The following is a 17,367-nucleotide window of genomic DNA, read 5'->3' as shown; positions in this document are numbered from 1 at the left end:
AACTAGTTCATGCCTTTGGCGCATTTTGAGCTGTCCAAGGTGTATTTATTGCCCTTATTGTCCTTATGACACCAAAGACACAACAATAGCCAGCTGTATGATCCACGATTGACTGGCGCACTATAGATTGCTAAAATAGGGTTTAATCAGACCACACAAAGTGTTTTTTGAGTCTGGAGGTGGGAGATAAACTGAGAGTTTGTGTTTTTAGTGGTGGGATGATGTTTTCTGCTGTTTCTACAGGTCAGGTCCTGTTCTGATTACTGTTTAAATCTTGTAGATTATAAAGGCTTAGCGTGGCTTTTTGTCAGTATCTCCACAGCAAACCTGAACATGGAATTATTTAGCAATGACAGTTCGTAGAGCCTGCAGGATGGATGTTATGAGCATGTCGTAGCCTGTCGTGTTTTCCGTGGACCTGACCAGGCTCTGGAACTGGTGAAACAGAATGTGTACAGCCTGCGGGATGAGTGAGAGCAGGGAGAGTTCCTAGAGAGCGCCGAGGGGCTTTTGTAGCTCCGGACGTATTGATCGATTGGCCATTTGGGTGGTGTTTTTCTCTTTCTGTGGGTCCGGTCATCTTCTCCTCCCATCCCTCGGTCTCATCAGGGCCGTACTGGATCTGATGCCTGTCCTCTGGTCCCAGGCCTCAGTCGCCGCGCACCCCGCCGGCGTGCAAGCGAGGGGTCAGGCTATTTTAACACCAGCCCACCAAGGATCCCGGCTAACCCAGATTCACACAAGATAGAGTGTGAAAGAGAGAGGGAGAGAGGGTGAGCGATAGAGAGCCAAAAAAGTGTGAGCTGAGCGACTGCTGAGAGGGGATCAGATCTGCCGTGATTTTGTCGCCTCTGCCGCAGTGTGGATATCAATTATGGGGAATTTGTCGGACAGGGCGGTCAGCAAGAAGAGGTTCGTCAGATCCGCCGACTCCCTGCAGAAGCATCTGCTGTCTGATTGTACCGAATACTCCGACTGTGCCGAAGTGAGTTTTCTTAGCATCGTAGTTTTTTTGAGTCCTTTTTAGCCTGAGATTGGGTTTTAAGGTATGTTAGTGGGTTTTCAGCAAAAATCGACAGGTTTGGTGGCTACATTTCAACTAATTTAGTTCTAATTGATAATGAGAACAAGATTGTGGGTTCAATACCCATGTCCATGGGTCCTTTAAGGGTCTGACCCCCATAAGGGACATCCGTTTCTGCTCTAGTGGGGGGCATGGCATAGATGAACCTGTGCTCTGACCCTGACTTACCCATCTGGGATATGAAAAACCGGTTAGAGGCAAGATTGTAGGTTCAATACCAAGGTACACTGAGCTGCCACTGATAGGTTATTGAGCAAGGTGCTTAACCCTCTCTTCTCCCAGGATGCTGCCTGGATGGGTTAAAGGCAGAAGTCAAATTCTTTGAACATCTGTGTCCAATTGGAGATTAGAGTACTTAACAAAGACTATACTGACTACACAGACTGTACCAGCATGAGCCCATCTTCATTTTCCTGTCTTTCAATTTATTTAGATTTTCTTGGATTAGGTTCACATTTAAGTTGAAGTAAGTGCTCAGCATATATTGTCAATTGGGGGGTTAAAAGTCAACAAATTTAGTTCATATTAAGGGGCAGTGGTGTCTCAGTGGTGATAGCATTGGAATATCAAAAACAAGGTTATGTGTTTGATATCAAGGTCCTGGCTTTCCATAACATGGTTGACCCTGTGCTCTGACCCTGACATTGTTATGTACAAAACCTAAGCAGTGATGGCTTTGTGGTTAGTGTTGTGAGTTTGATTCACAGGTTAGCCAAACTGCCACTATTGTGGCAAATTTTGGAAAGAGGTGTCTCAGTGGTTAGAGCACTTGGTTATCAATACCATGGTTGTGGGTTCAATACCGAGGTGTATCAGCCTGCCACTGTTAAACTCTTGTGCTCTGACCTTGGCTTTGGGATTTGCCAAACCTGGACAGTGGTGGCTTAGTGAGAGTTGTGGGTTCAATACTCAGGTTCACCACCTGTGACTTTTTGGTTTTAGACTGTTTTTAAGAGTATGTTGTTAATTTCAAAATAGTGAGTTTTCAGCAAATATTGGCAATAGTCAATATGACAGTGGTGACTCAGTTACATTTGTGATTACAAGGTTGTGGGTTCAATTCCCAGCTCTACTAAGCTGCCACTGTTCAACTCTTGTGCAAGATTTTGTCTGTCCAAAGCATGGTTGACCCTAGATTTGGGATGTGTAACCTACGCAGTGGTGGATTTGTGGTTAGAATCAGAGTTGTGGGTTTGATTCCCAGGTTCGCCAAACTGCCACTATTGTGGTCTTGAGCAAAAGCTTATCAAAGATTGTCATTTGGGGCCTAAATGTCAACCAAATAGAACAAAGTACAAATTTGGGGCAGTGGTGTCTCAGTGGTTATAGTGTGCTTGGTTATCAATAGCAAGGTTGTGGGTTCAATACCCATTTCTACCAATCTGCCATTGTTGAACTTTTGTGCAAGGTCCTGGCTTTTCATAGCATGGCTGACCTTGTGCTCTGACCCTGGCATTATGATGTGCAAAACCTGGGCAGTGGTGGCTTAATGGTTGGAGTCAGAGTTGTGGGTTTGATTCCCAGGTTCGCCAAGCTGCCATTACTGTGGTCTTGAGGAAAGGCTTGTCAAAGTTTGTCACTTCAGGGACTGATATATAAACAAATTTCAAATGTTAGGCAGTTCTTGGTTATTGATTACAAGGTTGTGGGTTCAATACCCAGATCTACCAACCTGCCACTGTTGGACCTTGTCAACGAGAAGGGCAACATTTTAAGACATTTAAATCAAGAATAAAGGGAGTTTTGTCTCTGGGCCATTGATAGGTTGTGGGTTTGATACCCATGTCTGTCACGCTGCCACAGGTGGCTGTTTGGGCATGGCGGTTAACCCTTTCTGCTTCAGAGGTGCCATAGAATGGTTGATCCTATGGTCTGACCTTGGCTGTCTCACCACACAGATGGTTCTGTTCAACTCCTCCAGTGTTTGATAGTTGAACTGACTACAGTCTGTTTTAGAGCATGATAACCAGTCCTCCCGGCCTCCAGTCTGTTAAACAGTTACCCTCATTTTAGCATCCAGCACAGTGGTCGTGTTCTGGGCTGATCTATTACAGGCATCAGTTGGGATGGAGCAGTGAAGCTGCAGGTTTTTTTTTTCTGCAGAGTGCTCTGTTATTGGATTCTTTGCAGGTGAAATTGCCTGTTTTATAACGGTCATCTATATCGCTGTGACAGACTACTCTATTGGCCCACCCTGGGCATAAAAACCTCAGGGCTGGTTTATGGCCTGGACTTGGTAGTTCCCTGGCCAGCAATGAATGTTCATGACATATAACACAACTCTTTTAAACTGTGCTAAAGGAATGTCGATTATGTCGATAGTGGTAATGATTCTAACAATGAATGGAAGTCAATGATGACATGGCAATTTGCGTTACTAAAAAAAAGACATTATGACTGATACCTGTGTTATATTTATATATATATTTCCTACATTGTAAATAAATAATGAAGTCTTTCAGACTAAGAAGGAACACATAAGGAATCATGTAGTAAATTAAAATAAGTGTTAAACCAAAATCCTACGTACTCTTATCTGGGGAGCTGTTACCTTGTGCTTTCTGAAGCTGGTAACTCTGATAAACTTATCCTGTGCAAAAGAGAAAACTCCTGCTCTTCCGTGACTGCGGAGTCCCGATGAGTGCCAGTTTCATCAATATAATGTTTTGGATGTTTTTTTTGCGACTACACTTGAGGATTCTTGAAATGTTTCAGATTGACTGACCTTTCAGAACAAGCCATTTAAGGGCTCTGTCACTTTTATGCAAATAAGCTGTTGCTGGCCACGCCCCATATTAATGGTTAGTGTTTACCATGAGTTAGTGTTAAACATGAATAAGCTTAGTTCATGCTTAATTGCGATAGAAGCGCAAAACTGTTTTATTATTTGACTCATCTGCTGACTTGCCATGAACAGTAGGTACAGATCCCTCCCTCAGACGAAGTCTGCTGGCTAATCCTGCTGTGTGTATTGTCTGAGGCTCTCAACCACCAACCAGCAGAATGAAATGGTGTTTCTTCAACTGATCTAGTGGGCGGGGCTCTGGTGGGGGTTGATGGGTGAGGGGTGGTGCCAGAGTGGTTATATGCATGTTACATACAGTATGCATTATTAGTAAACTAAAAAAAAAAGCTATTTGTATTGATTTTCAGACTGTAATATTATCTTAGTAAAGGTCATAATGATCCAAACACTTGTGATTAGTGAATTTATTAATTATTTTGAAATAAAAAAACAAGACCTTATCAGATATGATATGATGTGTTTTTTTTCAGTCATATACTGTAATATACTGGAGAGCCACTTCAGTTTCTGAACCAGTTTCTTTGATTTTGCTATTTATAGGTTTATGTTTGAGTAAAATCAACATTGCTGTTTTATTCTATACTTAACTATAAACAAAATTTCTCCCAAATTCCAAATAAAAATATTGTCATTTAGAGCATTTATTTGCAGAAAATGAGAAATGGCTGAAATAGAAAAAAAAGATGCAGAGCTTTCAGACCTCAAATAATGCAAAGAAAACACATAAGTTCATATTTATAAAGTTTTAAGAGTTCAGAAATCAATATTTGGTGGAATAACCCTGATGGTTTTTAATCACAGTTTTCATGCATCTTGGCATCATGTTCTCCTCCACTAGTCTTACACACTGCTTTTGAATAACTTTATGTTGCTTTACTCCTGGTGCAAAAAAAAATTCAAGCAGTTCAGTTTGGTTTGATGGCTTGTGATCATTCTTCTTCCTCTTGATTATATTCCAGAGGTTTTCAATTTGGTGAAATCAAAGAAACTCATCATTTTCAAGTGCTCTCTTATGTTTTTCCAGAGCTGTAGTTACAGTATGTAATGATCAACTGTGACTCTTTATGGCATGTTAACCCCCTCAAATAACAAAACTTTCAAAGTAAGAAAATTTGTGTTTGGTAGATCTATTGGTATTTTTTTATTGTAGCAATGCTTTTTATACCATTGGAAAGATAGCTTATTTCTCTTTTTAATGAAGCCACATTTGTAGGGAACATTCATTTAGTGGAAGAAAATTTATTAGCAGAAAATGAGAAGTGGCTGGAATAACAGAAAAAGATGCAGAGCTTTTAGACCTCAAATAATGCAAAGAAAACAAGTTCATATTCATAAAGTTTTAAGAGTTCAGGAATCAATATTTGGTGGAATAATCCTGGTTTTTAATCACAGTTATTTTTAATGTATCTTGGCATCATGTTCTCCTCCACTAGTCTTACACACTGCTTTTGTATAACTTTATGCTGCTTTACTCCTGGTGCAAAAAAAAAAAATCAAGCTGTTCAGCTTGTTGGTTTGATGGCTTGTGATCATCCATCTTCCTCTTGATTATATTCCAGAGGTTTTCAATTTGGTAAAATCAAAGAAACTCCATATTTTTAAGTGCTCTTTTATTTTTTTCCAGAGCTGTATGATACTGTGTGACTCACTCTTGTTAATTGGTCAATATTAGTGAAAGTACAGTAATGATATGAACTGTGAACACTCTGTACACTGATATCTATCTGCTCTATCTGTAATATTGATCTGCAGATCACGTCTCAGACCCAGAGCTGATTGCTAATGAGCACGTCCTAATAAACTGCCCCCTGTAGCCTCTGGCACCTGGTCCCGGCTGGTCCAAGGTGTACTGGAACTCATTGATTTGATTGGACGTCTTTCTGAGTAGAGCCCGAAGGAGAAATATATTTGAAGTCACGGGCCACAGACTCTGTAATAAAACAAATAATGAAATATACCACTTTAAATAATACATTTTCCTGATTATTTCATTTACACACCATTTTACTTGACTTACTATCTTTATCTTTGACAGTGTTGTGTAAACTAAGATTTTTCAAATTGATGTTTAATTTCATGATGTCTGTTAATAATAAACTCCTTAATTACAGCAACTTTTAGACTCTTTGGCCCGTATTTCTGAGCTAGAAATGCGCACTCTCTCCACTTTTAGACTCTTTGGCCCGTTTTTCTGCGCTAGAAATGCGCACTCTCCACTTTTAGACTCTTTGGCCCGTTTTTCTGCGCTAGAAATGCGCACTCTCCACTTTTAGACTCTTTACTCCGTTTTTCTGCACTAGAAATGCGCACCCTCTCCGCTTTTAGACTCTTTTGGCCCGTTTTTCTGCGCTAGAAATGCGCACTCTCCGCTTTTAGACTCTTTTGGCCCGTTTTTTTGCACTAGAAATGCTCACCCTCTCCGCCTTTAGACTCGTAACGGACTATTTTCAGCCAAAATACGATATCGGTGAATTTAGCTAAAAGCTCCGTTTTTATTTTCTGTTATTTAGTAAAAAATGTGGAATTTAAATCAGGTCCGCACTCGTAAAGACAGTTTATGAAGGCGGGCAGAGTCAAACTGGATTTTTTGCCCAATGTAAGCTCTCCCTGGAGTGTTAGATTAACGTTACTGTTGTTCTAATATTTGTTAAAATAATATTAGTAATATATTAACAGTAAATATGAGCTATTTAAATCAGTAAGCTGTCTCCGAAGAACAGCCTGTGAGGTGGCTGCTGTTGGGACACATTCCTGCGGTATTGGCATATTACGTTAAATATAAAAAATATGTTGTCTTATAACTGTTCTCTCCTAAAAAGCATTTATTTTGGTCAGTAACACTGTTGTGTTTATTTACTATCAGCGTAAATTACCAGTGTTTGTTTAGGTGTGGATGTAATTAGGGGAATCTGTACCAGGTTTGACTGGCAGCTGTGTGGCATTTATGTGGCATTTAACCCGGCCCAAGATCGGTAGGCCTATCAGCGATTGGCCGATCGAGATAAAAAACGATCGGCAGTTGAAATCGGTCCCAAAAACACTAATTGGTCCATCTCTACTTTATAGTGTTTATGGAACTATTTAAAATCTTTAATTTAGAAAAAAATAGCAGTTAAAGTTGTTGTTGTATCTTTTTCTATGGTCTATTGTTTAAATTGCTCTGCTGTTTTTTTATGTTTTTAAGTCTGATTTCTAAATATATTGTTTAATTTTGTGGCACAAAGTGAACTCAATACTAATCAAAGCCTTAATCTAAAGTGTTAGTGTTTTTTTTTTTAATCATACATACTCATAATAGTAGAGTAAATCAGAAAGCTATATTGAAACCCAGCCATGTAAAAAATATATATAAATAAATTATAATAATTAAAAGTACAGTGAAACCATCATAATCTTGAAAAAAAACCTGCAATATACATTTTTGGTCATAACGCCAAACAGTAAATGGGTCCAACTTGAAGTGGTTAAATGCATTTATTAGAAAGGGGTGTCCACTAACTTTTGAACATATAGCCATTACAACAGATGCCACATTTGGCATCTGAAAAAGTGCTGTTTTAAAGTCCCAGCTGAGGCTTCCATTCCAAATAAAATGCTTGTAATGCTTTTTTCTCCCCATGGTTATGAACTTTTTGCTGTTTCCTTCTAAGCAACAGCTCCACGTCTGTTTTAATTACTTGTGTTGGCAACAGGACACGACATTCCCATGTTTAAAGTCAAGAAAAAGAAAATAAAACACTTAGCACATACCATTAGCATGTAATCCAGGCTCACGGTTCAGTCTGGGTCATTCTACAGCTAATCCCCCCACACAGCCCTCACAGGATCACAGGCGAATCCCTCGACACTTTAGATGGCTATGAAAGATGTGTCAGGCCGACACTCGCGGCTGTTATTGCAGTTAGCGGCTAATCTAGTTAGCGTTGCGTGTTGCTTGTTGCTTGTTGCATAATTTGGCTCCCGCCCAGCGTTTTGAAGCTTAGCGAAGACAGCTGTACACAAACCGTCGCGAGCCAAGGCCCTTAATGAGTGTCATTAGACGGAGAGAAGCATTCCTAAACCGAGCCCGGGCCTTCTGAAGAAGAACCGCTCCGCGCCTGACTTTCAAGGACGCTAGTTTTAAGATCACATGCTAGTTCGACCTTGTTTCTAAAAGAGTGGCTACCTTAGAGACCGGCAGCATTAGCGAATTTCTTTCGGAATAGAGGCCCTGAGAGACCGAGGTCAGTTATTTCCAGCTGTTTCATCATGAACAGCCCTAAAACTTGAGGTCACATTCACGACTGAGACCCCTGTGCAAACAATGCACATGATGACTTGTGCTAAAACGGAATACCCTACATATTGGACCCTACATACAATGATACTTTAGCCTCAGTGGGTCACCAATGCTAATGCAAGTAGACCTGTGCATTATTTTCCACACTGTAAATCCATACATTGTTTGAACTCAAATGATTTAAGTCTGTTTTACATAAAATTTGACATTTCTAAACAATACTCAACTATTTTGGGCACATATACATTCAAACTGAGATCTTGAAGTTGAACCAACTTACACTCTAAAAAAACAGAGGTACGATATGAGGTACACTCTTCATAATTGTACCCTCAAAGGTACAATATTGGTCTTTACAGGGTCAGATTTGTTCCCTCTGAAATAAAAAGTCTTTTCTAACAGCTATAAGTACAAATTTGTACCATTTAACCTGCAGCCAATGGGTACATTCAGTATTCTGTATCACTGTACTAATAAACAATATATATTTTAATTGCACATTTTTATTTGAAAGCCAGACAATTTTGGATCATCAAGTTTTTGACACATATTTAGTTGATGATAATGTTTATAATCTTTATAATCTTGGCACAAAAACCATGGGTACAAAAAAGGACTTTCACTGAAAGGTGCTTTTTTGTACCTCAATATAAGGTACAGCCCCAGCGACAAGCTTTGTACTCTTTAAAGTACAAATCTGTGCTTACTTTTCTTAGTGTGTATCATAACTGAGTTAAGTCTGCCATTATCTATTTGCATACTGGGTGTGTCCAACAGTTTCTGACTAACACTCACCATCAGTGTGATCATAGTGATTCCCCCTGGGCTACCTTACAAATAAATCAAGTTCCAATTTAATTGTAATAACTTGATGTTTTAATTGATGCTAACTCAAGTTTTCATTCCCCATTACTCAAAAAAAAAAAAAAAAACAGAGCAAACCAGCTGCCTTAAAAACGTTAAGTAAACTCATCTTATCAGGTCTTACAGTATGACAAAAAATATGTTTTTTTTTTTTAGTTGTAATAACTTGATGTTCTAAGTTATGCTAACTTATGCTACTTAACTTTTTTAAGGCAACCGGTTTCCTCAATTTTTTTAAGTAAATTTAACTTATCCGGGCTTACAGTGCACTGTGCATGGCAAGCCTGGATAATGCTTACTAAATTCTTGAGTTAATTCAACTTAAAATGAAGTTATTGTGCATAAATTGTAAGTTTGTGTAATAGGTGTTTCTATAATAAAAAAATAAATAAACAATGAACAGTGAACAATATATCACACAGTCAACACAAAGTTAGCAGCTCAGACAATTATGCTTGGTTTCACATCCTACAACATTACGGCCACCAATCAGTTAATCATTATACAGCTCTGTAACAAAAAATTAAGAGAGCACTTCAGTTTCTGTATCCGTTTCTCTGATTTTGCTATTTATAGGTTTATGTTTGAGTAAAATGAACATTGTTGTTTTATTCTATAAACTACAGACAACATTTCTCCCAAATTCCAAATAAAAATATCCTCATTTAGACCATTTATGTATTTGCAGAAAATGAGAAATGACTGAAATAACAAAAACAAATAATAAAATAATGCAAATATTCAAGTTTTACAAGCTCAGAAATCAATATTTGGTGGAATAACCCTGGTGGTTTTTAATCACAGTTTTCATGCAACTTGGCATCATGTTCTCTTCCTCCACCAGTCTTACACACTGCTTTACTCCTGGTGCAAAAATTCAAGCAGTTCAGTGGTGGGTTCTAACCTGCAGATGAGTTATATAATAAACAGTAAACAAATGAATAGGGGGAGGAGCTACAGACTAAATATCTTATCATGTGTTATAGATGCTAATACAAGTGGGCCTGTGCATTCGATTTCCTCTTCATTACCCCCTGGGGATAACTCCACTCCCCACGCCATCTTGACCCAGTCTCCCAGTCGTTTGATGGCGTGAGAGCGGGGCTCACAACAAGCAATTTATTCTCCATCTCTGCATCCAGATAGAGCTCTGCAGTCCCGCTAAACCCCTGATGGGTCCAGAACACTCGGGTCTGGCCTGGTTCTGTTAGCAGGGCATGGGAAACCGCGGAGCGTCTGAGCACCACACGCCACGTTCATGATACGGCTTGTGATCTCTGACCTTTCCAGATCCCAGATACCCAGATCTTCTCTTTATTAGACTGTGGATTAAAGTAATGAGTGATGACTAGACCACACAATTGTAGTTATATCACTTTTGCTTAAGGCCAAATTAAGTCAAAGTTTGGTTTGGTTTCAAAGATTGGCTTTTCCTCCGCTGGAGCTTCATTCATAAAACATCATCTATGACAGGGATTCCCAACATTTTGCAACCAAATCAAGTCTAATTAAAATATATATATACATACAAAATATATATATGTTAACATTCACAGTGCAGAGTGGAAAAAGTATGTGAATCTTTGGATTTAATAACTGGTTGATCCTCCTTTGGCAGCAAAAACCTCAACCAATCGTTTCCTGTAGTTGCAGATCAGACCTGCAGAACAGTCAAGAGGAATTCTGGATCATTCCTCTTCACTAAACTTCAGTTTCAGTTCAGCTCTAATATTCTTGGGATATCTGATGTGAATCGATCGCTCTCTTGAGGTCATGATGCCACAGCATCTCAATTGGGTTCAGGAGGTCAGGACTCTTCAGAAGGCCCAGTATTTATTTTCTTCTGTTGAAGTTGTTCGGTTGTTGATTTACTTCTACAGTTGTGGTCAAAAGTTTACATACACTTGTAAAAAAACATAATGTTATGGCTGTCTTGAGTTTTCAATAAGTTCTACAACTCTTATTTTTCTGTGATAGAGTGATCGGAACACATACATGTTTGTCACAAAAAACTAAAGTCATAAAATTTGGTTCTTTCATAAATTTATTATGGGTCTGCTGAAAATGTCACCAAATCTGCTGGGTCAAAAATATACATACAGCAACATTAGTATTTGGTTACATGTCCCTTGGCCATTTTCACGGCAACTAGGCGCTTTTGGTAGCCATCCACAAGCTCCTGGCAAGCTTCAGGTCGAATGTTTGACCACTCTTCTTGACAGAATTGGTGCAGTTCAGCTAAATGTGATGGTTTTCTTGCATGACCCGTTTCTTTAGCACTGTCCACATGTTCTCAATGGGGTTTAAGTCAGGACTTTGGGAAGGCCATTCTAAAACCTTAATTCTAGCCTGGTTTAGCCATTCCTTTACCACTTTTGATGTGTGTTTTGGGTCATTGTCTTGTTGGAACACCCAACTGCGCCCAAGACCCAACCTTCGGGCTGATGGTTTTAAGTTTTCCTGCAGAATTTGGAGGTAATCCTCCTTCTTCATTATCCCATTTACTTTCTGCAAAGAACCAGTTCCACTGGCAGCAAAACATCCCCAGAGCATAATACTACCACCACCATGCTTGACAGTAGGCATGGTGTTCCTGGGATTAAAGGCCTCACCTTTTCTCCTCCAAACATATTGCTGGGTGTTGTGGCCAAACAGCTCAATTTTTGTTTCGTCTGACCAGAGAACTTTCCTCCAGAAGGTTTTATCTTTGTCCATGTGATCAGCAGCAAACTTCAGCCGAGTCTTAAGGTGCCTTTTCTGGAGCAAGGGCTTCTTTCTTGCACGGCAGCCTCTCAGTCCATGGCGATGTAAAACACGCTTGACTGTGGAGACTGACACCTGTATTCCATCAGCTTCCAAATCCTTGCAGACCTGCTTCTTGGTGATTCTTGGTTGACTCTTGACCATCCTGACCAATCTCCTCTCGGCAGCATGTGATAGCTTGCGTTTTCTTCCTGATCGTGGCAGTGACACAACTGTTCCATGCACTTTATACTTGCGTATAATTGTCTGCACAGTTGCTCTTGGGACCTGTAGCTGCTTTGAAATGGCTCCAAGTGACTTCCCTGACTTGTTCAAGTCAATAATTCGCTTTTTCAGATCCACACTGAGTTCCTTTGACTTTCCCATTGTAGCTTTTGTAGCTGAGTCTAATCACTGGGTCAAATGAGCCCTATTTAAATGGGCTCATGAGAAGTCAACAGCTGTAGTCAATCAGAATCACTTACAAGAAGTGAAGAGGCCATGACATGAAGCTAATTTGATTGACACAACTCGCTACATCACCAAAATTGACAAATTTTGTTGCTGTATGTATATTTTTGACCCAGCAGATTTGGTGACATTTTCAGCAGACCCATAATAAATTTATGAAAGAACCAAATTTTATGACTGTTTTTTGTGACAAACATGTATGTGTTCCGATCACTCTATCACAGAAAAATAAGAGTTGTAGAACTTATTGAAAACTCAAGACAGCCATAACATTATGTTTTTTTACAAGTGTATGTAAACTTTTGACCACAACTGTATATTTATGTTTTGGGTCGTTGTTCTGTTGCATCATTCATCCTCTGTTGAGCTTCAGTTGGAAGACAGATGGACTTACGTCCTTCCTTTTCCTGCAAAATGTCTTGGTAAACTTGGGAATTATTTTTTATGTTGTTTTTACCCTGAGACAAAGCAAAGCAGCCCGACACCATGATGCCCCCTCCACCATGTTTCACAGTTGGGATGAGGTTTTGATGATGGTGTGCTGTGCCTCTTCTTTTCTCCACACAGAGCGTTGTGTGTGTGTTCCTTCCAAACAAATACATTTTGGTTCCATTTGTCCACAGTATATTTAGCCAGTAGTGCAGTAGTGTAACATCCAGGTGCTCTATTGCAAACGTCCAACTTTTTATTGGACAGCAGTGGCTTCATCTGTGGTGTCCTCCCATGAACTCTTAAATTCTTGTTTAATGTTTTTTTGTTATTGTAGATTTGTCAACAAAAATGTTAGCATGTGCCAGAGATTTCTGTAAGTCCTCCACCTCTTTTTGGAAGCACAGCGACTCGGTTCTGATACATCAGCTCACAGACGCAGCCTTTTGCTGATCCACATCACCCTAGAAGTGATGTGAGGAAAGAGCACCATCTACTACTGTACCCACCCAGAGAGAGCAAGACCAATTGTGCAAATGGGCAAGCTGCATAATCGGGATTTGAGCAATTTCCAGCAAACTCCCGATCATAGTTGCAGCAATTTATCCCCACATTATACTGAAAAAAAAAATGGAGTATGATTTACTTTAAAAAAGTTAGGAAACCTTTTTCACGTAAAAACAGCAAGTAAATTTAAGAGCATATATTCAAGTAATATTCACTCTAAGTGTAGAATTCTAAGTGTATTTAACTACAAATATTTCAGTAAATGTTACTTTGCAACAATTCAATATTCAATTAGATTTTTTTTTTATGAGATTTTACTACAGCAATGCAGCGCCACATTCTCCCATGGCTTTTATGGTTTACTAAATAGTAGTAAATAGCACTGAGTTAAAACAACTTAAGTGTTTAATTTGTGCTTTTTAAAAAATGATCTGTTTAGTCAAATAGACTAACAATTCATCTTTATTTTAACACAGACTTTCAAGTTAATAAAACTTTAGTAATATTCACATAACTTCATTTTAAGTTAACCATGGGTGTTCTCAACATATTTAGTATATTATATATATATTATATTATATTATATTATAGTATAATAATGGAGCAATACAGGAGTAAACTCAGTAAAGAGTGAACTCTGGTCAAAGCCAGCACACTGTGATCAGTAGAAACACAGAATAAAGTTAATGTGCTCTTACAGCCTATAAACACTGAGGCCTGATAATCAACATGTATATTATAATTACTGCACGCCCAGGATAAGGTAGCTTTGGGCAACAGACAACACAAAGATGGTAAGTAAGGGAGAGGCCACACCCAATATGCAAATATATGGTTTTCAGTTTTGCTTCTCACAAAAAGAAAGAATTACAAAAACGTTGTACATTTTACTTTGGCATTTAGACTGAAATTTGCAAATGTATTTGATGACAGACAATTACAAAGAAACCCCCAGTAGTGCATATAATTATATATGAAATTCTTAAGTAACTAGACTGTACTAGATTATTCTTGTAGATAGTACTTAAATACATTTAATTAAATTTACAAAGTCAAAAAATCATTTTTTACAGTGTAGAGCATTATATTATAAGGGTATTGCAGTATAATATCTTTATATACTAAAATGTATTTCTCTCTTGTTAGCAGACATCCCAAGTTGCAAAAGTTGATTTCAGGGAGGTTACCCCCCTCACACCCCCCCCCCCCCCCAAAACCCCCCAACCAAACATAAATAAATAATAAAATTACACACACACCAAAGGATAACGAAACTATACTTTTATATTAATTCATTTTACTTTTTTTTTTAATTAAATTTAGAGTATTCAGAGGTGAAATGAGTTTTATCTTTTTTCTTTTTGGAAGACCCTGCCTCTGCTTTCCTTTTTTTTTATTTGGAAAAAAAGCCTTTATTTGACAAAAAATTGACAGTTACAATATCACAAAAAATTGCACAACATCAAAAACATTTCATTTCATATTACAATAATTATTAATATTGCCTCCGCCCTGATCTGCTTTCTCTCACTCACTGAACAAATCCCGTCCGGGAGGGGGGAAAAACACTGCCCGCCCACACTAAAAACTGATTGGCTGTCTCACAGACTCTTTGCAGAGAACAGGCCAATCAGAACCCTCTCTGTTTTCTCTCTCTCCTTCCCACACGCGATTAGAGAAAAAAAGTCTGTCGTCTGTGTGCGCGTTTGTGTGCAGTGCACTCTTGGGGCACTCGTTCTGAATTCTGGGAGATTATATGTGACTCAGGGCATCAGGGAGCCACTACCGAAATGCGGGAGACTCCCGCAGCTTCAGGGAGACTTGGTTTGTCTGTGTTAGATCCATGAATCCACCAATCCATGAATGGTGAACGTGACCACCTCCATGCATAGCTTCAAACCCAGAGCATTACTCATTCAGTCACCCTGCAAGCTGCCCATGCTCCTCTCATATATGCTGTGTGATGTGGGGTGTGAGTTCTGGCTGTGAGGATGAGCAGATAGATAGAGGTTTAGTCATCTCCTGGCACGGCCCTGCCGAGCGGCGGATGAGGACCAGATCACTGGAGGCTCCTTCCACCTGAAACCGGCCTGCGTTTATCTGAGAGCGGAGAGTGTGTGGTTTTTATTTAGGCTTCATGTGTTTTTGTCACTCCATGTGAGGGAAGTGATGTCATGTGCGTGGGACATGCACGACCACGCTTGTCTCCTATTTACACCCAGTCTAAATAAATAAACACGCTTCCGCCTTTCCTCTGTCTGTCTGTCTGTCTGTCCGCCCGGCCGGCGAGCTTCGCCTCCCACCGCCGAGAGAACATGCAGAACATGTGCTTCAGTTTAGGAGTGAGCGCGGCTCGGACTGGACTGCACGATTTTTACGAGATCTTTAGGCATTTGAGGAAAGGTAAGAAGTGATTGGAGACACTTTTTAGAGCGTGGGAAGATTTATTAATTATTTTGGATTGATTTCGCTGTTTAATCGTTTCTGCACGGCTCTTTGGAACGTGTCCTCTGGGGGCTGACTGCCCGGCTGCAGCTGTCGCCCTGCTGGTGGGCTTTTGGGAGAGCTCCCAGTGTGTTTGCGTGAGTTCGGTTCTAAAAAAAAAAAAAAAGCTTCTGTTGATCTATCATGCTATGCTCATTAAGCTGGACTTTAGGAGCTTTAGACACTGTTTGGACTGAAAAAAAAGATTTAGAAACATCTACTCTACATTTGCCGTTTCTACTTTACTAGACTATACTAAATTATTGACTTTAAAGTATTAACTTTTACCAATGTGATAAAAAGGGAAAGGTTAAAGTGTGGAGAAAGAAAGGATCTTAACTCTGCTTATGATCTCAAACATACCAGCTCAGCTCATCTGTGAAACACAGTGGAGGTAGTGTCGTGGCGTAAGCTTGCATGCACTGAAAACAATAATGATGAGTAAATTTTACTTAAAAAAGAGTTTCGCAACTTTCTGCATTTGCTTTTTTTTTAAGTAAATTTAATTTCAGATAAATTTAAATAACTTCAACTCGGTTTCAAGACTTAAATGTTACACAGAGTAAATAAGAGAACTGAACTTCAGTCAATCCTTTCTTTTAGTAAACTTTACTTACTTTATTTTTACTGAATCAATCCTTTCTTTTAGTAAACTTTACTTCATTTATTTTTACTGAATCAATCCTTTCTTTTAGTAAACTTTACTTCATTTATTTTTACTGAATCAATCCTTTCTTTTAGTAAACTTTACTTCATTTCTGCATTCAATATTACCTAATTACAATTATTTAATTTATACAATATTACTCAAATTATTTATGATACATAATATATTATAATTCCTGAAATTTAAATATTTTTAGGTAAAACACACATATTACACTGTCCCAACACATGGATAGCATGTTTTGACTATACAAAAAAGAATGTATTACATGCCATCCATCTGTTGAGACAGTGAGACTTGGTCTGTTTACAAAATAAATCTTTGAAATTATGTAAATATTTAAATATGTGTTTTAACTAAAAATATTTGAATTTCAGTAATACTGTATTAATTAAGTAATTGTAATTAGGAAACATTGTACGCATAAATGAAGTAAAGTTTACTAAAAGAAAGGATTGATTTAGTAAAAATAAATGAAGTAAAGTTTACTAAAAGAAAGGATTGATTCAGTAAAAATAAATGAAGTAAAGTTTACTAAAAGAAAGGATTGATTCAGTAAAAATAAATGAAGTAAAGTTTACTAAAAGAAAGGATTGACTGAAGTTCAGTTCACTTATTTACTCTGTGTAACATTTAAGTCTTGAAACCGAGTTGAAGTTACTTAAATTTATTTGGAATTAAATTTACTTTAAAAAAAAAAGCAAATGCAGAAAATTGTGAAACTTTTTTAAAGTAAATTTTACTCATATTTTTTTTCAGTGTGGCTTCTTCTACATTTTGTCTGTAAAGAAAGATGAAACCTGATGAAAACTGATTGGGAGATCCTTTATCGTGTAGATAAGATAGTGAAGAGTCAGAGTTTAGGAATAAATCTACACTGATGGGTGTGGTGATCTGCTGGAAGTGAGATGTGTTCAGGTAAAGTTCTGCTGTGTTTCTGTGTTGGCAGTGGGAAATACTTGGCGGTGCGCCACTGACTGATTAAAACCCTGACAGCATACCACATACACCACTTCTTTACCACAGCCTTCAAA

General features: G+C 38.5%; 1 protein-coding gene across 6 annotated transcripts in view; it reads left to right on the top strand.

The window, feature by feature from the left end:
- Positions 1-17,367, top strand: part of rgs3a (regulator of G protein signaling 3a) — a 360,852-nt gene that overhangs the window by 153,708 nt on the left and 189,777 nt on the right. The window contains exon 1 of one of the 6 annotated variants that reach the window (XM_049465829.1): positions 860-985. The exons of the other annotated variants lie outside the window; for them this stretch is intronic. Coding sequence (XP_049321786.1) covers positions 875-985 — 111 coding nt within the window. The 5' untranslated portion in view covers positions 860-874. Of the gene's footprint in view, positions 1-859; positions 986-17,367 lie in introns of those variants that run through there. 6 annotated transcript variants of the gene reach the window in all.

Source organism: Astyanax mexicanus, chromosome 1 (assembly GCF_023375975.1).
Source record: "Astyanax mexicanus isolate ESR-SI-001 chromosome 1, AstMex3_surface, whole genome shotgun sequence".
Taxonomy (NCBI): Eukaryota; Metazoa; Chordata; class Actinopteri; order Characiformes; family Acestrorhamphidae; genus Astyanax; species Astyanax mexicanus.
Note: the sequence above shows the minus strand (reverse complement) of the source record. Positions and strands in the feature narration are given on the sequence as shown.